The 23,353-nt window shown below is 43.7% G+C and overlaps 2 protein-coding genes across 2 annotated transcripts in view; both read right to left on the reverse strand.

Annotated features, from left to right (window-relative positions):
• Positions 1–18,695, reverse strand: part of FASN (fatty acid synthase) — a 67,726-nt gene extending 49,031 nt beyond the window's left edge. Inside the window, exons 1-5 of the mRNA XM_063120192.1 lie at positions 18,368–18,695; positions 5,246–5,386; positions 4,097–4,249; positions 915–1,088; positions 218–418 (exon numbers count right to left, since the gene is read on the reverse strand). Coding sequence (XP_062976262.1) covers positions 218–418; positions 915–1,088; positions 4,097–4,249; positions 5,246–5,372 — 655 coding nt within the window. The 5' untranslated portion in view covers positions 5,373–5,386; positions 18,368–18,695. The remainder of the gene's footprint in view (positions 1–217; positions 419–914; positions 1,089–4,096; positions 4,250–5,245; positions 5,387–18,367) is intronic.
• Positions 18,696–21,368: 2,673 nt separating this feature from the next.
• Positions 21,369–23,353, reverse strand: part of CCDC57 (coiled-coil domain containing 57) — a 62,053-nt gene continuing 60,068 nt past the window's right edge. The window contains exon 17 of the mRNA XM_063120203.1: positions 21,369–22,780. Within this exon, the coding sequence (XP_062976273.1) occupies positions 22,557–22,780 (224 nt within the window). The 3' untranslated portion in view covers positions 21,369–22,556. The remainder of the gene's footprint in view (positions 22,781–23,353) is intronic.

Genomic DNA, 23,353 nt, shown 5'->3' on the forward strand with positions numbered 1-23,353 from the left:
CAGGAGCCCTGTCCTCCTTTTTATAGGGTCACCCTACTTAAGGGTTATCCCAGGAAAATGGAGGGATCATCCCTGCCTGCTCCCGGGATCCCTTGTCTGGCATCTGGATGCACAGAAATGATCCTGGGATATAGGGCTGGTGTAGACATGCCCTACCTGCAATGTGGAATGCTGGTTGCTTCGGAAGTGTAGTTAAACATAAAAACAATCTCCTTACCTGAAGCATCGAAGGACTTGCATGCCCCTTCTGGACTGAGCATGCCAAGCTTCATGAACTGCACAGAAGTGTTGGGTTTCAAGATGAGGGTGACTCCACCTACAAGGGCTGAGTCACACTGCCCACTACTGATTGCTTTGTAAGCGTTGTCCAGAGCAACGAGGGAAGAGGAGCATGCTGTGTCAATAGAAATACTTGGTCCTATGGAAACACAAGCCATGAAAAAAAATTGCTTTGCTTTCATAGCTTCCCGAATGTCACCATCAGAACTGGCCCATTTTTGCTTTCATGTGTAAGAAGTTTGAGATCTTTAAGGTGTGAAAGCAGGAGATACTCTGAAGGGCTCCCATTTATAAAGAGGAAAGATGACTGTTCTTGCCTGTTGATTCCAACCCTGAGTTGAACAAAACATGTCTATTCATAAGATGTTTCCATTCACTTCCCGAAGGTCATCACAGTAAACTTCCAGGTAAAATCTGCAAAAGTTCACAAATAATCTACACTCTCTATCCTTTGCAGAAGTTCACAAAGAATCTATACTCCTCATCCTTAATATTCTCACAAAGCTGGTATTGTTCCCACTTACTTATATTAAAATCTCATCTGTGGAAGGATTGTATCTTTCTGTTTGATTGAACACCAGCCCTGCACTACACAGGTATTGGAAATATTCGTACTGCAGCCTCTGTACACTCACCATTGAAATCAAAGAAGTAGGAAATCCTGTTGGCAAACATAGCACGTTGACAGCCAGTCATACTGTATCCCAGCAACTGTTCAGGATCTGCGCTAAAGGCTTCACCAGCTTCTGACCCACTCACACCAATCCACACGCCTGTGTCGGTGCCCCGAATGGTAGTTGGATTAATACCTGAAAAGAGAAGGTCAACTTCATGCCATGAACTGGAACGGTTAAACAACTCAGGAGAATGCTAGGAACCTTTGGCACCCAAGTGCTTTGCTGCTATTCCATGAACCAATGGAAATAAATAAATAAATAAAGGGATCAAGGCATAGACAAGAGGATAAAAAGCCAGTTTATTGACATTGGTTCCAATAGGAGAGAAAATACATATACCAGCTCCAGGGGGGATGTAGATGTAGGGTGACCATATGAAAAGGAGGACAGGGCTCCTGTATCTTTAACAGTTGCATTGGAAAGGAAATTTCAGCAGGTGTCATTTGTATATACGGGGAACCTGGTGAAATTTCCTCTTCATCACAACATTTAAAGCTGCAGATGCCCTGCCCTCTTTTGTATCTGGTCACTCTAGTATAGCTCCTGCAGCTTTGTTGTGATGAAGAGGAAATTTCACCAGGTTCTCCATATATACAAACGACACCTGCTAAAATTCCCTTTTCTATGCAACTGTTAAAGATACAGCAGCCCTGTCCTCCTTTTCATATGGTCACCTTAGTAGATGAGAGGCCTGATTCTGTGGCCTCTTGGTGGAATGAAAGGGCCTTAGATCCAATTTCAGGGCCTACCTCCAGTGGAAACATCACCAGTGGTAGATCTACACCAGGGGTGTTGAACCCCTTTTAGCCTAAGAGTTGGATTCAGTTTTGGAGAAGCTCTCAGGGGCCACATTCCAGTGGGTGGGTGGGAAGCAAAGGCCAAAGGTAAGGTGACCATATGAAAAGGAGGACAGGGCTCCTGTAGCTTTAACAGCTGCATAGAAAAGAGAATTTCAGCAGGTGTCATTTGTATATATGGAGAACCTGATGAAATTCTGTCTTCATCACAACAGTTAAAGGTGCAGGAGGTATACTAGAGTGACCAGATTTAAAAGAGGGCAGGGCACCTGCACCTTGAACTGTTGTGATGAATAGGGAATTTCACCAGGTTCTCCATATATACAAATGCCACCTGCTGAAATTCCCTTTTCTATGCAGCTGTTAAAGATACAGGAGCCCTGTCCTCCTTTCCATATGGTCACCCTAGCCAAAGGGGACGGGCCCAACCTGCCAATAACACCAGCCTGTTTTGCATAAATCTCTTATGGCAGGAACAAAGTCTTGGGAGAGGCATTTCAAACTTTTAAAATGGATAAAGACACACAAAAGCTGAGAAACAAAAAAATCATCAGGGATCGAGAGAAAATGGGTGTAGCTATCTGGAGAACCCAAGTGGAGCAAATTTGGTTCAATAAGGGGGGCTGAGGTTCAACATCCCCTCCTCTGCACCCACAAAGCTTTCTGAAGGCATACTGGGGGCTGCTGGGGTGGACTCTTCCCCTCCCCTCCCCTCCTCAGCAGAGTTCTTCATTGCCAGCAGAGGAGCTCATCCACCCCATGCTCAGACCCTCCAGCCAGCAGATATGGGCATTAGGATTTGTTCTAAGAGGATCATGGAATAAGAATACCGCCAATGTGCCAAATTTAGTTGATGCCTCATAATAGAAAATAGCCAAAGGCAAGGGTGGAACCAAGTAATCTTCAACAATAATATTAGTAAAAGTTTTATTGAAGTGCCAGGTGCCTACGCGTTTCGAATGTGGTTGCGTTCTTCCTCAGGGCTTTATAATGTTGTAAAGTTATAAAGCCCTGAGGAAGAACGCAACCACGTTCGAAACGTGTAGGCACCTGGCACTTTAATAAAACTTTTACTAATATTATTGTTGAAGATTACTTGGTTCCACCCTTGCCTTTGGCTATTTTTTACTCCCCTACGGGGTTTTCCTTGCTTTCTCACTTGCCCCATAATAGAAAGCATTGCCTCTGCCCATCTTGTGTGTGTGTGTGTTTTTAAAAAGATCAAAACTTTGCATGTAGAGGCCACCATCACCACAACTGGAAAACATTCCTTCCAGAGACACCATTGCCTCCAGAAGTTCATTGTGACTCTGTTAAACAGGGATATGTCTGCTGTTGAGTGACATGTTTCCTAGCTCTTATTTCAGCAGACAGAGATCTGTTTGGATGAGTTGCTGCTGCTAATATATAATCTTTCTGTATAAACTCCCTTTCTTTTTTGTATAATCTCCCTTTCACTGCCTTTAACAAGGATGTGACAACGAGAACTTTGCAAAAGTTTTCAAAAGTCTCACAAATTTCAGGGTCTCAAGTTCTAGCACAACTGTCATTTACAGTATAATCCTCTACATGTCTACTCAGAAGTAAGTCCCAGTGGGTTCAGTGGGGTTTACTCCCAGGTAAGTGAGTATAGGATTACAATATGGCAGGTTGAGGATTACTGGGAACTGTAAAGACTTCTTTTTGTCTTAACATGCCTAGGATTGTGTCCTTAGTTACTTAGTTCCAAGGAGTTTATCAAACTCCATGGTTTTAGTAAATTCCCACAAGTTTTAGTAAATCGATTTTAGTATTTTAGGCAAAATCTGTTGAAGTTATGATAACTTTCATATTTTAGTTTTAAAAACTGCCAACCCTTGTGTCACAGTGAAAAATAAATAACATGTTCAGGTAGTTTCTGCTATATTTGGAAAACATTTGGTCAGTGGACAAGATATTTTCATTTCAATACCCTGCCCATGGGTAATATCCAATGTTAGTCCTATGTAGAGTAAACCCATGGAAATGAATGAGGCTTACTGACAATGGATACTACTCAATTTTTCCTACATATTGTATTATATTCTGGCACCTCCTTTCCAGTCCTTAAAAAAAAATCTGAATGTTGGGTCTGAAAACCAATGATACTGTGTTGGATCCAGATTTCATGTTACTTAGAGTAGATTCATTAAAATCAGTGAGACAATTTAGTCATAATTAAGAAGTCCCATTGATTTCATTGGTCTACTCTAAGTATGAAGAGGTATGGATCCATCCCATTACTGTGTGCAAACTGCATGATTTGTACACTCAATTTGCATGTAACTAGAGCTTTGAATGCAGAATTCTAGATTCTTTACTCACCGCCATCCAAAATGGCTTCATAAGAGACTTCCAAGAGCAGGCGGAGTTGAGGATCCATCGTGTGAGCTTGCTTTGGATGAACTCCAAAGAAAGAAGCATCAAATTTGCTGATGTCTTTGAGTTTCCCATTTCTCCTGGGCAGTCCATAAATTCCTGAAATTAAAAAGAAAGAAAGAAAATTTCATCACATATTCTATGTACTATATAATTACTGAATGATAGGGTATAATTAGGATTCACTTGCCAATTGTATTTACTCCGCCAATTGTATTTACTCTTGTAGTGTTAATTCTACAGCTTAGAAGCCCAAGTGAATAGGACAGCAAGAAGGTGGACAAGATCAGACACCATGTTACAGAGTTGTTCACACCATGTTTAGAGTTGCAAAAGAAAAATAATTATTGGTGGAGCACCAATGTTCAGTCAGGTGCTGTTAGACCAACTCTACAAGATCTTTTTTTTTTTTTGTAAAGCAGCATCACAGAGCTTATTTTACTATTCCCCAAGCTTGTATGCATTGTTTGTTTTCTGCTAATAATACAAGCATAAATGTTATAGGGTTGGACCTAGCTGTAGTCATATTCAGAGTAGATCCATTGAGATCGTATGGACAAGTTACATTGATTTCAATGGGTCTACGTATGACTATGTCTGGATCCAACACATAACATTTATTGATCCAAAAAGCAGTTAAAACCTGTGCTGGCCACTGGAAGGATTTCTCCATCCACAAAAGCCACTTGAGGCTTGTAAACCAGGCTGTAGAGAAACTGGGAAGAATCCCTTGAAGCATATACATGAAGGGTTGCCTTAAGGAGGATAGCAATTAGTTGTTCTTCTTTGCCATAAATAAAACAAGATTCAATTTGTCCAAGGGTATTGTGGAACTTTATCACTGAAAAGCTCCAAAAGCAAGCTGGCAAGCATTTGATTGGATCAATTTAAGTGGGTTCAGTCACTGAGACAGCAGGATTGAACAGAGGTCCTCATGGGGTGCCTTCTATATATTCAAGGCCATCCATCTGTGTAGATGAGACAACCTTCGCAAGAATTCCTTTGCGTATGGTTCCTGTGTCTGGCAGGCTGCTCAACTTGATGCCTCTTAAAGGTTTTCTGTTTTTACTGAATACTCAGAATCAGACAACTTACCTGGTTTCCATCTCCGGTCATCTTCTGTCACCATGTCCACTCCATTGATCAAGTTTTCCCAAAACTCCTGCAGGTTTTCGGATTCCGGCAGCCTCCCCGCTATGCCTGCGATTACCACGTCCTCCATCTTTCAACTCGTCTCTGAACAAAAAGTGGGGGGAAAGTCAGATCATAGAATCATAGAATCATAGAATAGCAGAGTTGGAAGGGGCCTACAAGGCCATCGAGTCCAACCCCCTGCTCAATGCAGGAATCCACCCTAAAGCATCCCCAACAGATGCTTGTCCAGCTGCCTCTTGAAGGCCTCTAGTGTGGGAGAGCCCACAACCTCCCTAGGTAACTGATTCCATTGTCGCACTACTCTAACAGTCAGGAAGTTTTTCCTGATGTCCAGCTGGAATCTGGCTTCCTTTAACTTGAGCCCGTTATTCCGTGTCCTGCACTCTGGGAGGATCGAGAAGAGATCCTGGCCCTCCTCTGTGTGACAACCTTTTAAGTATTTGAAGAGTGCTATCATGTCTCCCCTCAATCTTCTCTTCTCCAGGCTAAACATGCCCAGTTCTTTCAGTCTCTCTTCATAGGGCTTTGTTTCCAGACCCCTGATCATCCTGGTTGCCCTCCTCTGGACACGCTCCAGCTTGTCTGCGTCCTTCTTGAATTGTGGAGCCCAGAACTGGACGCAATACAAGGCAGCAAGAGTAAACGAAGCAAAACATGATAACGCCTCCCTCACGCTGAACAAGAAATATGGCATTTCCAAGGATAGGTTGGAGAATTAATGTCTCCTAAGTGTTTAGCGGTTCAGATTCTTTTAAAGATACACCTGTAGGACAACACTACATTAATACTGTTGCATGAGCACAAGTAGGATTGGGTGTCCCAGTTTCTAGTGCTGAAAGCCAGGGACTCATAAAATGAAAGAAACCATGAATCAGAGCTGCTAGAAATGAGGCAGGAAATACAGCAGTAATGGTTGCAAAGGAGGCGAATCAGTGCATACTCAGCTTCCTGCCTCCTGCTCTAGTGACTTTACTTACCCAATGTCCATATCCTTCCCCTTCTTTGTTCTGCCTTGATCCATGCCCCAAAATAATAATAATAATAATAATAATAATAATAGTAGTAGTAGTAGTAATAATAATACATAAATTCTTTACTTATTTTTTTTATCTTGCCAAGCTTTTCCAGTGGCCTGGTTCAGACAACACGCTAAACCAATCCATGCTGCTGGATTGCTCCCACTGCAAGCTGAAGTGACTAAACTTTTCATATGTGGTTTGTTTTGCACGAAAAATCATGCAAGGTTTATTGATGGGTAATTTCTCTGGCTTGTTAGGCAGGGGAGAGACAAGTCAGCAGTCCATGGATCGTTTAGTTGCTCTAGCTGCAAGCCAGCAGCACTCACAAGCACACTGCTCTAAAACAATGAGTGACAGTTCTAGAGGAACACGCTTATTGTGATATGCAAACCCTCCCAGAGAAAAGAAGAGGCAGTGACCAGGTTAGCATGATCAAATCGAACCACAGCGGCTTTGTGGGCGCTGTTCCCGAAACCAAACCCCCTTCATGGCTTGCATTATCATGCTCTAAAACAGCCTATGGGTTGTGGGTGGTTTGTTAACCATGCCAACAGCCTCTGACAGGTTTACATGACACAAATGGCAACCCCAAAATATTGTAAATAGTTTTGATCATGCAAACCGAGCTAGTGAGGAGGCTGAGTCCTGAATAGTGAGTTTCTAGTTCTTCTACTGTTTTAGAATATTCATCAGCTATGTCTTTTCAGTACAGTTGAGATACCTTTTTATAATTATTTTTAATTTAATATGTGGCTACTTAATATTAGGCTACTTTCACACACACACACACACACACACGCACACACGCAAAACATTTCCAGGGTCCCTAGCTGTAAATGGTATAGCTGTTAAATGCTTTAGTATGTATTTTTCCCCTTGTTGGAGAGGGGGGGCTTCTTCTACTAATTTATTTTTCTATTGATTATTAAGACTTTCCTTATGAGCAAGTACTTGGTGATTTTCTTCTATATTCCTAGAATGTTTTGTTAGGATCCCTCTTCTATTCAACTTTCAGTAAGTAAATGGAATGTATATTATGGAATGCATATTATAATATCAGAAGTGAATATTCAGATTTCTGACAGTTGGGAAATTTATAACCTGATTGGCAGATGTGGAGAGGAGACTGGATCAATTTGTATTTTAAGAGGAAAAAAACCCACCTTTCTCAGAAACGTGATCCTCCCATGAAAGAACAAGCATGTTTGGAGTTGGGAGTGGTTTGTGCTTTTATAAGGACTTCATTTGGGATTGGGACACTTAAGGGCAAATGGAAGGTCCTGAAAAGGGTCAACTGAAGACTATAAACCCAATCTTATGCTGTTTAGCCTGCTCCCTATTGAAATCAATATAAAAACACCCATTGGTTTTAATGGAGCAGCACTTTACAATTTTTATTTGATAATTATCATTAAAAAATGAAATTATTTTATTGCTATATCAGGAAGCAGCCCTACCTTGTCATGCTGTATATAGAAAGGTCTTCCGCTTCATAGAATGGCATCTAATGAAGCTACTGGCAAAATTGCTGATTTCTATGCTGGCTTAGAAGTGTTCAAATGGACATAAGTCAACACTTTCTGGATTTGCCTTCTCCTGCCCCACCGCTGTGATTTTGGCAAGCATGAGAAGAGGACCTAATGTACATACTCCTCCACATGAAATGGGATTCTAATTGGGCCAGGATCTCTCATTCCTAGAATCACAGAACAGTAGAATTGGAAGGGGTCTACCTTCCGCTCAATGCAGGAATCCACCTTAAAGCATCCCTGATAAATGGCTGTCTTTTTTAATGCCTCTAGCGTGGGAGAACCCGTGACCTCCCTAGGTAATTGGTTCCATTGACGTACTGTTCTAACAGCCAGGAAGTTTTTCCTGATGTCTTCCTATAACTTGAGCCCATTAGTCCATGTCCTGTACTTTGGGATGATTGAGAAGAGATCCTAGCCCTGCTCTGTGTGACAAGGAGGGCCAGGAGCTCTTCTCGAGAGGAAGAGCTCCGCATAAGCACTTGGGCACACCGATGGCCTCCCCCCATGCTTGCGAAATGCAACCTGGCAGCTAGCCTGTGTAGCGCCTGCGCACCACTCAGAAATGTTTTGAATGCATGAGGGTGCTTGTCTGAGCCCCTTTTCGTTTGGTGGCATCACAGTTATTTCTTTCTCAGATTTATATACCGCTTGCCAGAGGTACCAAAGCAGTGAACATAAAATGCAGTGGCATCAAAACAACAATAAATAGATCAATAAAAGAACACAATGCAAAAGCAATCAGCAATAAAACATCACCCTCCACTGTGTGCTGCAAACCATAACTGGCTGTGTCACACTTCAGAGAACGCCTGTGTGAAAAGATGGGTCTTAAGAAGATGTCTAAACGTTAGAACTGTGGGGGCCTTCCCAATGACAGCGAGTCAATGTTCCAGAGGGTGGGTACTGGAACACTTAACACTGAGGTGAAACTCAGAAGTAGACAGCACCTTCAGGAGTGCTCCCTCTGGTATTCGCAAAGAACAGGCAAGGGCATAAGGGATGAGGCGATCCCTAAGGCAGCCTGGTCCCAAGATGTTTAGAGCTTGATATGTTAACAACAACACCTTGAACTTGGCTCAGCAGCATATTAGCAGCCAGTGCAGTTCTTTTAGCAAGGACGTAGCTTGCTATTGGAAAGAGGCCCTAATTAGCAATCTCACTGCCGCATTCTGCCAGCTGTATACCTTCAATGATCAAAGTCAGATTGTTCAATCACAGGTGTCATCAGCTTGGATCTCCTGTAAGATACACTCACCTTCAGGATATCTTTATTTAGTATGACTGTTGACATGGCATTTTTATTTATTTATTTATTTATTTAAGGATTTTTATGCCGCCATTCAGCCAAAAAAGGCTCTCACGGCGGCTTACAAAAGTATTTCTTGACAGTCCCTGCCCACAGGCTTACAATCTAAAATTTTTACATGTAAGGGGTAGCTCCTGGACTAGGTCCTTGCAGGCAAGTCCCATTCATATAAATGCCCTGTCAACTACGGCTGCTTTGGAATTACATCTGAACTTATTTATTTGTAATTAATCAATCAATCTAATTTAATTACATCTGAACTTCTGCTGCCCCCAGGTATTCATGCTATGTTTCCTCCACATCTTCCCTACGTGCATCTCTCTGTTTAACAAAGCTCCCTGTTTAAGAAACCCACAGTGTTTACATAGCATAGGGTGGAATCCAACATTGCATGAGCAGAAGTCCACGTGTGATGGGACTTTCTCCCTCTCTCTTCCCCCCTACTGCCCTCCACAAGTGAGGGGGCGAAGAAAGGGGGATATAAGTGGAATCACACCCCTCCTGGTTCCAAGCAGAAAAAAATCACTAGATTTTACACATACATTTTCACGTACTACAGCCGACCACGGTGGTACAGGCATTGGTAACCTCAAGATTGGATTACTGCAATGCGCTCTATGTGGGGCTGCCCTTGAAGCTGCTCCGGAAGCTGGAGCTGGTGCAGAATGCTGCAGCTCGGCTGTTGTCTAGAGCTGCCCCTTTCCAGCATGTAACTCCTCTGCTGAGGGAACTGCACTGGCTGCCTATTCGCTACCGGGCCAGGTTTAAGGTTCTTGTACTTGTGTACAAAGCCCTAAACAACTTGGGACCAGGACACCTGAGAGAGCGCCTTCTCCCTTACCAACCTGCCTGGTCACTGAGGTCATCCGAGGGCCTGCTCCTGGTGGTTCCACCTAGATCCATCCTCCGATTGGAGTCCACCAGGGGAAGAGCCTTCAGCGTGGCGGCACCCCTCCTGTGGAACTCCCTGCCTCTGGAGGTCAGGCAGGCTCCGACCTTGTACTCCTTTCGGTGCCTCCTGAAAACATCTTTATTCCAAGAAGCCTTTCTTTAACATGCAGCCTTGGATTTCTGTGTTGTTGTTGTTTTGCTTCTTTTAAAATTTTGTTTTAACTGTTTTATTCTGTTTTTATTTTCATTTTACCTTGTACACCGCTCTGAAATTTTTTCAATGAGGAACGGTATATAAATATTCTAAATAAATAAATAAATATCATTAGATAAATGCAATGTTATACACCTGCCAAATGAAGATAACACATTATGCCCCTGATGAAGCAAACTCTAGTCCATGAAAGCTTATGCCATAATAAAAGTCTTGATCTTTAAGGTGTTACCACATAGCTATGCTATGGCAGAATAGGTGACTTCTTCACTTGGGTTTCAGAAACAAAATTAAAATGACCCTCCGTACCATGAATTACAGAAGTTGATAGTTTATGGCAATTACCTTCATGTAATGCATGTGAACTTCCAGAGACATCTGGCTTGCTGCTGTTGGAGACAGAGAACTAGAAAGACTTTAGTCTGATCCAACAGGAGAGTTCACATGATCCTAAACAGCCATCCTCAACTTTGTGCCCTCCAGTTATGATAGACTACAACTTCCACTGTTGGCTGTGCTAACTAGCAATGATGGAAACTGTATTCCAACACATCTGGCAGATGCCAGCTTCAGGAAAGCTGATCTTAGCTTATGAGTATCCATCTACCCTGTGGAGGTCAGGGTGCACTAAATAAGTGTGTCCTGTGTGGGCATACCTATTAATACTGAGCTTGCTCTCTTTTCCATGAACCAAATATTTAATGACCTAAACCTAAAACTTGCTGAATCATCACTTAAAATTTGAAGATAAGGGAACACTATTCAATTCAGTGAATGTTCAGATGTTATCAAATATCAGACTGTCCAATCACTAATATTATTAAAGAAACATTATCTGAATGATATAATATTGTCATAAACAAATTCCGGTTTATTCACCTGGAAACATGTAAGATTTATGGAGCTATAATGAAATAACTAAAATGACAATGTGACTTATAGAAGGGGCAACTTTTTATTCACCCGGTCCATCTCAACCTGTAAGCAAGGACAAATGTCTTCAAATTAGGTAATTATGAAGGTATATAGATGTAGATACCATTTTTATATTATCTAGATAATGTACTCCTTTAATTTATTCTGTATAAACAGACTGGTTTGCTTAAATGACATTTATATGTGCTTGATCTTTGGATAATGTATATCAGAAGAAAGTTGAGAAATATTGCTCTGATCAGCAGGAACTTGAGGCTGACTAAACATTTTGAATCGAGACAGTGACAGCCAAAGAGAAGTGAGATTACAAGGACAAAGAGGGAAAATTTCCATCAGCCTCAATGATACAATGAAATAGAGGACAAGGGTAGACTGGGAAGCGGTCTAATGAATCTGAAACACAGTCTGACGACAGACAATAACTTTTTCAGAGAGCTGAAAGTGGTCTGAAACAGGCATTGTACACTCATTTCACCGTCAGCTCTGGAAACCAAGCTTTGCAGATAATTGCAGTGTTTCAGGACCAAATCACATATGATGCTTAGTGGCATGTGCTCTACATGTGAGTTTCATACAACTTTCAGTATACACCTTGTTCAAAAGTGCCCCTCTTGATACTTGTAAAACTTACCCATCTTCAGATTCAGATACAATAATAAATTTACTTTGGAAAATATCTTATTAGGCCAAACTATCCTTAATCATTTGTATTTAAGCAGGACATGACTTTCAAGATGAAACCTTCTTGGTCCCATCACACGTGGACTTCTGCTCATGCAATCTTGGCTCTCCCTGGCTTCCTACTCTATCTATAACCTGGTCTTAAGTTGTTTAACATTATTAATATCAGATGAGACACATTCATAATGTGTTACAGAACAAAGAGAGGCCTTGCCCCATTGTGATTGCAGCCTAATTATAACAGAATGGAGCAACAATGAGATTAAGGATGGAGAAGAGACCAGATATGAAAATATACTGGGTCCACACAACACACTAACCCATGACGGTTTATTTTCCAAAACAACCCATGATGGGTTAGTGTGTTGTCAGTGGGATGTTTCACCCCCTGCCCTGGTGGGTTGTTTCCATCAAATAAGCCACCCTGACAACCCATGGTCTGTAGCAAAGGTTATTTTACCTATGGTGGATTAATGTGTTGTCTGTCATTATGGAGATCACCTACAAAGCTGCTTGGCAAAAGCTGGCAAAAACGTTGCTGCTGCTCTGCTCCTCTCAAGCAATTTCTATTCCTAATGCAAAGGAAACCGGGATACCTGCTTGTCTGGGCGGGAGGATTAAGGAGGAAGAGGGGCCGGAATGTGTATGCGAAATAAACTACTCTGTGTAGCTTGCTTGCCTGATCATCTGATAGGAGCACAGTACATTGTTTGTGTAATCACCTATCCAACGCAGCTTGCCACCCCCTACAGGTTAGTGAGATGCGTGAACCCAGCTGGTGAGTTTGAGGCAGAATTGACGCTATGGGTGAAATGAGGTCATGTCCTCAGGCAGCAGGTCAGCAAAGGTGCTTCACCAAGATGTTTTCTTGGCAACCACTCAGCTTACTTTCCTGCCCTTCTTTCATGGCATCTTGCCCAAGCACTAGCAAAAGAAAGGGAGAGAGAGAAAGAAGAGCACCCTGCCTGCCTACCTACTGGCCAGCTGGCCAAACAACTGACTGATGGGTATGCTGGCAAAGCAGCCATAGCATGAGCTGCTCCACATCATGGCTGCCACAGCAGGTACAACACAAACCGCCCACCGCCCCCACTGGACTGGTTGCTGCCCACCCGGAGGAGAAACACAGATGTGGAATGGCAGGAGCAGGAGTATGTGGGGAAGACAGCCACCTCTCATCCAGATACCCTCTGAGCTAAGCCACCTGAGCCAAATAGCCAGTCAAGGGGGCAGGGGAGGACTGGAGGAGTGTGTTGTGGGAGGATATTGGGTTATGTGGTGTGTTGACTTGGATGGTGTGTGTGGAGGGGAAAAGGTTTACATTGCAGCAATTCTAGGCATGCTTACTCAGAAAACAACTTGCAATATCCCATGTGCAGAGGATTACAGCCTGAGAGAGAGAGAGAGAGAGAGAGAGAAAGAATGAGAGCGGGGACACAAACTCACACAAAGGAAAGAGAATGATAAAGACAGAAGAAGGGACAGATTTTTGAAAGAAAAAAAGAAAGAGAAAAAAATAAGTAAGTACGTGTGATCTGAAATAAAATGTCACTTTAAAATGGGCTACAATTCCCACATTAGCCTTTGCCAGCATAGCCCAGACTGCATCTGTTTAGGGATGCTATGCACCTGGATGGGGTTGGGAAATTTACTGTTCTGACTCAGGCAGAAAAATGATTTGGGCCAGCCCTGCTTTGAAGTAGGCCATAGACAGGATAGTGGAGAAAGACAGGGGCAGTGCATTCATAACATTTCCTCACCTACATATTTTATATGTACCTATGCTTAGGTAAACACAGGAAGTGAGTACAACAGATCAGTAAAAGAAAGTAGACATTAATTATGTCACTTCTCAGGCCAGGTTTACACAAGATGCACTTGAGCAGTCCTCACTGTCCCAAGGTATTTAAATGGAGATCATAATATATGAACTAGGTGATCCGAGATTCTCTGCCCATGGCAACTTTTTGCTCTGACCCCACAATCAGATGAATTATTATTGCCAATTGTATCCATCAGAGCTTCATTCACGTGTTACATCTGACTGTGTACTCAAGGACCATTAGGACAGTTCATGTATAGAGCAAAACATCTGTGAACTCCTATCTGTGAGTTCTGATAGATATAGCTGCCAATATTTCCTTAGGGCTTTCTCAAATGTTTCTGTTGTGAGTAACTGGCCTTTACATTGGAGGGTCTCTTCTATAGACAAAAACTATGGCTTCTAGTATCTTTCCCGCACCTAATTCTCTTCAGCCCTAGACAGCACAGCCAATGGCCAGTTGTACATCTGGAGGGCAGCAGGTTAGGGAAGGCTGATCTTTGCCAGTAAGATTATTTACACTTAAAGGCAGCCTAAAATAATTGGAAATAAATACATTAAATAAAGATTACATGCACCCAATTATTTGAAAGATCCTTGCAATGTATATAGACAGCCATTTGGCACTTTAGAGTCAGATTTCCTTAACAGCCAGGGAGCATTAGATATAGATCTCTTCTCAAACTGATTTCCCCATATTCTGAACTGAAATAATCTAAAGGAGGCTTTGCCACTACAAAGGCGTAATTATTACCTCACTTATTTACACAGTATTCTTGCAACCTTGTGCCACTTTTGTTTTATCATCCATAATAACCAGTCTTTTTCACTGGTACTAATCACTAGTAGCTACTTGTTTCGTCATAGTTCTTTGACAACATATCTTCCTACGTTAAATACATTGAGATAGGTGTTTTTTTTCATTTTTTGAATGCTAGTCTGCTATTGGCCTTCCAAAGATACCAAAAGCTTGTGATAACTGTGCAGCAAAGTGTATCTTTTAACACATTCAAGCTTGCTGCTTGTGCATTTCATCAGGTATTTCTCCCTCTTGTTTATCTTTCTTTTCTTTTGAAAAATTAATGTTGTATTGAAATTCTTGTTTATTTCAACATGATTTGAATATAACAACCCAGAGTAATTGAACTGTGGGTTGTTGCTGAATCACAGGTTGTCATTATGTGTGAACTCTGCACTAAGGTTTAAATATGGCTTGTAAACCACAAACAACCCAGAAAGACCCATGGTTTACTGTTGGGTTGTGAACTTTGGGTTGTTCGTGGTTAACAACCTATAGAGAATCTATTGTTCAGGGTTCACATGTAATGACAACCCACAATTCAACGACAACCCATATTCTGGGACTTAGTTCACAAGTAACAACCAATGTGTTGTCATGCATGAGCAAGGGAGAGCAGTAATACTGCCTACAACATGCCTGCCTCTTCCGCTTTTACTCAGCAACCCACGATCAGCTCCTACTGAGCCTGATATTCAAATTCAGACTGCTAAGTTATTTACGGCCCAAACAACCCAGCAGCTAACCCATGGTTTGTTGTTGGGTTGTTTGGCCCACAAACAACCCAGCAGTCTGGGTTTGGACATCATGCTCAGAAGGTGCTGATTGTTGGTTGATGAGCCAATTGTAGGTTGCTGAGTAAAAGTGGAAGAGGAAGGCATGTTTCAGGCAGTTCAATAGCTCTTCCCAACATTTTTAAACTGATGAGTTGTCATTACATGTGAAGAGTACCACTGTGGTCATTATGTGTAAATCAGGTTGCCTGTGATAAACCATGGATAAACCAAGAATGAATTTAGCCTCCCTCCAGGGCCAGCCCACAACATTTTGCTGCCTGAAATGAAAACAAGACTCCAGAATCCAACACAGCCATTCTCTCTCCATTCTGCAATTTTAGTCTATTTCTTTCTGACATGGGATATCCAGCAACATACATCATAATTAAAGTATGTAAAGTTCTTCAGTTTTCTTTTTAAAAATCCCTTTTGATAATTACAGATGAATTGTTTGTTTTTAATACTCTATGTCTATGTTTTGATCCTTACATTTTTAATCTATTTGTTCTAAGTATGTGAACTTCAGTAACGGGGGAAATTGTGTAGGTAGTTTATAACACTAGCAGAATATTTGTAATAAAAGGACTGACTCAACAATGGAGTGGTGACTTCGTTTGGCCCCCAACCTCTTTATACCAACTTATAATCATGAAAATGATTACTGTTGTTTTTATACTGTTGTTTTTATGTTTCTGATGGTTTTTAAATTTTGTATACTTTTTAATGTTTACTGTTTTGACTTTTGTGAACCGCCCAGAGAGCTTCGGCTGTGGGGCGGTATATAAACGTAATAAATAAATAAATAAATAAATACACCTTTGTATCATGTATTCATAATACCCACTTCTTGATACACATAAATCTCCAGCGAAGATGAAATGCTAGGATTTGCAGTGTGACCCTCAGATGTACCATTGAATTCAGCAGGATTTATGTCCAAGTATGTGTGTATAGGAGTTCTACTGATTTCAGTTGGACTTGCTGGACCATTACTGTGCATGTTTACTCAGAAGCAAGTCCCACTGTGTACAATTGGGCTTACTCCCTAGTAAGAGTGTAGAGTATTCGTGCATGTTGCAAAGGGAATGTAAACAAATTAAACCAGTGTTACAATATTTTTACCCAAATGTTGCAAAAAGCTCCATCAGGAGCAGCATGCCAATTCTACTGAAGCCAATGAAAGCCCTACTCTTTTAGCTTAAGTTCAACTTTGACTGAATTGTTTGTAGATCAGGAGGTTAAGGTTCCTTGCCTTAACTGGCCTCAGGGGGAGAAAGAAACTTTTGTCCCCAATACAACTTGATTCTCACTTACTGGAGCCTTTAAAAGAATTGCTCATGGTTTTCAGATTGTTCAAAATAACAGGAGGCTTAGAATGCAGGATAGAAGGGAAATATTCTCATGGTTTCTGACTGCCTCGGCTTGGAATCTTGCTTCAGAAACTTAGGATAACAGTTTCGGAGATATGAACTTTAGACAACAACAATGTATAGCTAGAACTAGGTTAGCAAAGGGGGCGTGGTACCAGTCACCCTCCATCATTTCAAATAGAGGCTTTATGTCTTCAACGCCTCCATGTTGGGTGAATCTCTTACTTTAAAGTAATTAAAAAGTATATTAGGGGTCAACCTTTGTCCACCTTTTATGCAACACTGAATAACTTCAACCAGCTATAATTTTAAAAAGCCCAAATCCTTTTTACATTACAAACAACATCCCTACTCTGGAGACTGGCAGAGTCAAGGTAGAGGTCTATGATGACAGCCAGGAAATATAGCTATGATACTGCATTAGAGAACAATAGATACAATACAGTTACAACCAGCCTGTGTGCACGTCCAGAAGCAAAGAGAATTTTCTTCCAAATATTGAGGGGGAGTTCCTCACTTTTAATAGCTATCTTAGAAGTGGAGAAAGGCTTAGGTTGCAAATAAGAAAGTAAAAAGGATATCTGATGTCCCCATTTCCTAACGTCACAATAGACATACCAGAGAATATATTCTAGTGGGCTTCAGCTATCTTTCACGCTCTTAGGTCCTTCTATGTATTTAATGTGTACAAAAGGTGAGTGCTGGAAATTAAGGAAAGAAATGACCCTCTTTTCTCCGTAGATCTGCTGGAAAGATGGGTTTTAGTGTGCCAGTGTAACTGTCTTGCCGGCTTGGTATCAAAATGGCTGGATGCAGAACCACGTACAATGCAGCAAGGCTAAGCTTCCATCTCCCCTCTTGCCAAATACTCCTCCCCTTTATCCCAGCAACAACCTCCGAAATCACACCTCTCATCAACACCAGCTTCACTTCGAAACACGCACCCACATAACAAAATCATAAAACAAGGGTGGTCTTCTGCCTCCAAATGTTGCTTTGTCATTTTAAAGAAGACAAAGGGGTGATTGATCGGAAGGCAATTCATCACGCCACAGCTTCGCTCGGCTCCCGTGGAGCTGGCTACGGCTACCAAAAGCGACCTAAAAAAACGAAGAAGAAAAGCCGAACGGGCATCGGAAACTCTTCGATGCTGGTTCTGAAAGAGCATTCGGTGGAAGCTCTTTCGCCGGGGAGTGACACGCTTCCCCGCGCGCCTCGAAGGCCTCCTCCTCCTCCTCCTCCTCCTCCGTCCTACGAGATGTTTCCCTCCCTGCCCGCCCTTCAGAAGCACCTGAACATGGATGTCGCCTTGCGATTTCGCGTACGGCCGAACTTCGACTCAAAAAAGGGACGCATTTTAGCCTCCCGAGCTTTGCACAATCCTATTTGCATGAGGAGGCTGGGCAAAGGAAACGTAGCAGAGACCGGGTGCCGCCAAGCCCGGCTCCCAGCCCTTCCCCATGCCGGGAGAGGAAGGGGCACGAGAGGAAGCGATGGCTGCTCTTGTGGGGCGGAGGAACCGGCATGCCGGGGGTGAAGAAGGCACCCGGAGCGCCCCCACCCCACCGGCCGCGCCTCAAGCAGAGGAGGCCCTCGAGGCGCCCCAACTACGCAGCTCCAGCCACCTGCCCTGGCTTCGTTTCATTCAAACAAGCCCATCCGAGCTTGGGCTGCTTGTCTTCCCATCCAATGCCCCGGGCAATCCGAGCCGGTTACCTGCTCAGGTCCCTGAGTTCGGCTGTGCTGGGCGGCAGGCTGGCCCCGCGAGGTCCGTGCTGGGGAGAACGGATGCGGCAGTCGCTTAAAAGTGGCTGACGAGGGAGGCGCGCGGTCCCCCTGTCGTTGCTCCTGCCGGGCACGCAAAGTCTTTGGGCTGCCTCTTCCCTTCCTCCCTTCGTTCTCGGTGCTTGATGCGCACTGAGGCTGCCCCTGCCGTGTGCGCGCGCTCACAGTCCCTTTCTCACTGTCTCCCTCTAGCTCCCAGCGCCTATTTAAACAGCCACCACCTCCAGTGGCCACGCCACATGGGCTGACAGCTTTCCTCCTCGCGCAGTCCAATGAGAGCTGGGGCAGGGCCTGCCGGCGCAGACCCTGGGCCGATGCCAGCCCCCTGGCTCACGGGAGCCTCTCGCGATCGCCGAGGGGAGAAAAGGAGGCGGAGCCAAAGAGCGGCGCCCGAGAGCACGCGATGCCCCATACCCGAGCCGCCTGGGCACCGGTGCCAGGCAGGAACAGGGCAGCGCCTGAGCCGCGCAGCACTCGGCCGGCACAAGTCCATAAGCGCGCGCGCACACACACACAAGGATGCTCCGGCCTGCCCTCTTAACCTCCACCAGGCGGGCCTCCATCCCTGCAAGCCTCAATTGATTGCCACCTGGACCTTCTTTTGAATAGAAGTCTGCTCATCGGGCCTGGGATCTAGGCAATAGACACCCCCCCACCCCCCGCTCTCAACCCTCAGATTAAATCGAGTTCTATGTCTCTTATTCGAGGCAAGAAATGAAGTGACTTCATTTACAAGCTCCCTCCGCCCCCTTGTGAAACTCTGGGGTGAGTGAGTGTGCGTGTGAACGGACTCACTTCTCTGTTTAGTAGTGACTCAGCAGCGCCACCTTTTGGAAACGATGCTGCAACAGAACGCGCGGCATCCCTTGCTCAGCCCGCGCTTAGGAAGTTGAGGCTTGCTTCGTGGCGCTACCGGGTTTCGGCGCCTGCAACGTAACTGAGGGCGTGGCGCGGCCGCCTATCTTGGCGGGAGCGGGGGCACTTGCTTGGCAGCTCGGATACGATTGGCTTGGGCAGCGCCAGAGGTTAGGGTTCCCCACCCAACCATAGCGGGAAATTCCGCGGAGCGCAGCAGGTTTGGCCCTGCTTATGAATCACTGCGTGGTGGTGGAATATCAGCCTTCGACCCAACTTGGTGCCTTCCATAGCTCTTGGACTACAACTTCCAGCATCCTCATGCCAGCTGGGGATTTGTAGTCCCACACCTCTGGAGGGCACCAGGTTGGGGCGACGGCTGTAATAAATCGAGAGGAGCGGAATTAATTAATTCCTTTCCGCGGCTACTGCTGCGCGCGGAGAGAGGAAGAATTAATTAGGCTTATCCCCCAGATTTTCGTCGTAGCACTTTGCAGCCGAGCGGGCCTCCGGGGCCGCCAGTTCTCCCGATCGCGCTGGGCCGTCGGGAAGCAACTGGTGTCCTGCTGGGAGGCGAGCGCGCCGCGCGGCTAGCCGCGTAACACTCTGACCGAGTTCTCGTTCTAAAACCCGGCAAGTGAGACGTACAAAAGGACAAACCACATTTTCTTTAGGGCCCAAAGTCATTGATAGAAGTGCCCAATCGGAGGGCCGGGGGATGTAGGAGTGTACGTTTCTCGGCCAATCTCGGAGGCTGTGTGGGTGTTGCTAGGAGATAGGGTGATGTGGTGACTGTATGAGGGGGATGGCTCTGTTTAGGAAATGAAGCTGATGGTGATGCAAGAAGCGCCTGTGAATTGTGGCTTATTTCAGGTCATTCACCTCAGAAGAGTGCGAGCGTCCTGGGTTACTATAGTTCAATCCTTAAAGCAGTCTCCAGCTCGGTTAAATGTGCTCTAGGGATTTGATTCTCTCCACACAGCCCTAGGAGACGGTTAACCAGGTTGCCTTATGGCTGAGGGACGCAACTCCGCACGCCCCTTGCCCTTCTACTTTTGCCTCATTGGATCTGCAAACAATATGTTTCTCACTAGTTAGGACTGAGAGCGTGTAAAATCTCGTTCGCTCTTCACCTTCAGCCTGCACTAAGATCTGCTGCCCTCTTGATGTCTGTCACCTCCTACCAGAACATTTGTGAGCTCACACCCTCCCAGTTGATTTGCCTAAATGCAACTCTCTCTATAATGCCACGTAAGGCAATAAACCACACTGCACCTGACTTGGATTTTAGCTTACAAAGGATTAGCCAGGAGTCCCCCGCCTTTTTGCATCGATTGGCACGTTTGGAATTTTGTGAGTGTCATGGGTGCTCTCACAAAATGGCTTCCATGGTGAGTGCTTGCCCATTCATAAAATGGCTGCCTTGGTTAGCATGGCTAGTCACTAGACACCCATTTCCCAGAAGACAAACTGATGAGACTAAAAGAAAAGTAACTTGCCCTAGGACAAAGCAGAGGTGGGGGCAGAACTCCAGAACACAAAGCCACCCTGTTGAACACAAATAAAGATGGTTCTGGAGGATAGCACTTCACTTTGCAGCATGCCAGCCTCCCAATAATAATAATAATAATAACACCACCACCACCACCACCACCACCACCACCAGAGGGGAAAGGAGCTTCATAAGCACATTGGTGCCCAAGCACCACGTTGGAGACACTGGGCTTATGTCATAACAAATGCGTTAAGTCTTTTAAGGTGCCACAAGACTCTTAAAAAGTGACACAGCCTAGTAGAAGTGTGTTTCAGTCTTGGCTGAACTAATTTACTTTGTGAACTACAACTTTACTCTCACTAGCTCCAAGCTATGTTTCAAACTAGCATTGCATAGTGGTTGGAGTGTTAGACGTGGATTGGAGAGACCAGTATTCAGTCCCCCACTTTGCCTTGAAGGTAATTGGGTGACATTTTCCTAACTAGGTGATATTTTCCTAATGTGAGGGTCAATCTAAAAATGAGCAATACAGCAACTTCAGTAGCCCCCATTATTTATTCCTTAAGAATCAGTTATTAATTTTTCATTCGGATTTGAGTATTTTACTACAAATAAAGGAAACATGTTAGGAAAAGAAATTTTACTTTATTATATTATGTTTCAAAATCGGTTTCACAAAGCAACCCTATTTTTAAAAAAAATATTTTACCCCACTGTTTAAGCCAAAAAAACCTCCTTAGTTTCCTGCCCCATTCTTATGACCAAGAGGGTAAGGCTATTCTCTAGAGCCCAGCTTCATGGTAATAAGAGGTGGAAAACATGAGAGAATGAAGGGTGGGTGGGATAAATAAAGCCTATTTCAGAACAGCCAGATTCCACATCCTATATCAATATTTAAAATACTTTACATTTTATATCCCCTTACAAACAGCTTTTTTTTTTTGCTTGGCTCAGCTTACCAGCTGTGTCTACTTGGATTCTTGGCGTGGCAGAATGCTGGGAAGAGGGAATTGCTGTATTTTATAAGGATTCCATCTCCCTGTAAGATTCCTGTTTGCCTGAGTTCATGTATCTGATATTGGGCAGTGTACTGGCCACCTTGCTGCCCGACTGTCTCCCTTCTTAAACTGATAAAGGTGGCCTTGGATCTAGTAACCCTAGGCCTATGGTTCTAGAGGACCTAAACATTCATGTTGTGGCTGCCTTGTTTGAGGTGGTTCAGGCCACCATGGGCACCATGACAAACATGAAGCTGATCCAACATATCACATTCAGTGTGCATCTTGTGGATCACACTTGTGACAGTGTTCCTGAGTTGCAGGAATATGGTGGTTTAGATGTTCATTGATTCATTTGTCTGACCATTTCTTGATGAAGTTTAGACTACCAGCACTTATCCCCCTCTTCAAGTGTGATGGAACTTTTATGATGTCTGTCCCAGAAGCAGATGGAATGCTTAACCACATTCAGATTTTTTTCATCAAATTCAGCCAATCATTGCAGAGATCCACTTGAAGCACATTAATGCATGTCTTCACCAGGTAAAGATGCAGAGTAAGAAGGTGGATTAAGCACTTTCAATATTCATTAACAGCCACATTAATGAAGTTTTATTGTCAAATCAGAAATAAGGAGAAGCTGGACTAGTGAATGTCATCATGAGACTGAAGTACCAATGAAATGGACAGACTAATACTTATACGTGATTTCATAGCTTAATAACAAAACCTTGCATATTTCAGAGACAGCATTTTATATCTTCCTGAAAGCTCAATCCTTTTCATTGTAGTTTCGGATTCTGGTTATCCGCTGAGAAGTTTGGGGCTTCCTGGAATAGTTGTAAGACAACTTCTTTGGTTTTAGCTTTGGCTGGACATAAAATTTAGACCCACTAACAGTCAATGGAGCTGTTGGTGCTCTCTGTATATAATTTTCTTGACCTTTTTCTTCAGAGATTTCAAGTCTTTCAGGTTCATGGATAACCTGGGATTTTTCTGCAAATCAGAAGAAAGGGGAAATTGACATCATTTTCACATAATACCATCTGTGCAGAGCGGCACCACCATCTAGAAACATCTATTAGATTTGGGACAGCACTCTGAATATCTGCCCACCTCTAGTAACCCCATTTGTTATTGTCACCTTTCATGGGAGCCAGTGTTGCTGCTAAGACCAAATCATGGGTGCAAGTCACAGCCTGGGAGTCCTTCAAACAACAGAACGTCAGTGACAGTTGTCACAACATCTTTCCTTTTTTTATATTTTTAGAGAATGGGTGCGCTGTTGTGAAGCTCCAGACGGTTGTGCCTCCCATCTTCATTTCCCAAAGTGCAACTGCCCTGCAAACGGTTTTAAAAGGAAACCACATTCTGGGGACAGCTGCCACCACTACTGAGTAATCGAGGCACAGGGGAGGGAAGGCTGACCTGGAGGCATTGCAAGAAGGAAATAAGCAGGTCCCTTTTTCTTTTCCCAAAACTTTTTACAGGGATTGTTGGGTGTGTTGCCTCCAAGTGGGAGGCAGCACACCTGACAACTTCTGTAAAAAGTTTTGGAAAAAGAAAGAA

The sequence above is a fragment of the Elgaria multicarinata genome, chromosome 3 (genome assembly GCF_023053635.1).
Source record: "Elgaria multicarinata webbii isolate HBS135686 ecotype San Diego chromosome 3, rElgMul1.1.pri, whole genome shotgun sequence".
Lineage (NCBI taxonomy): Eukaryota > Metazoa > Chordata > Lepidosauria > Squamata > Anguidae > Elgaria > Elgaria multicarinata.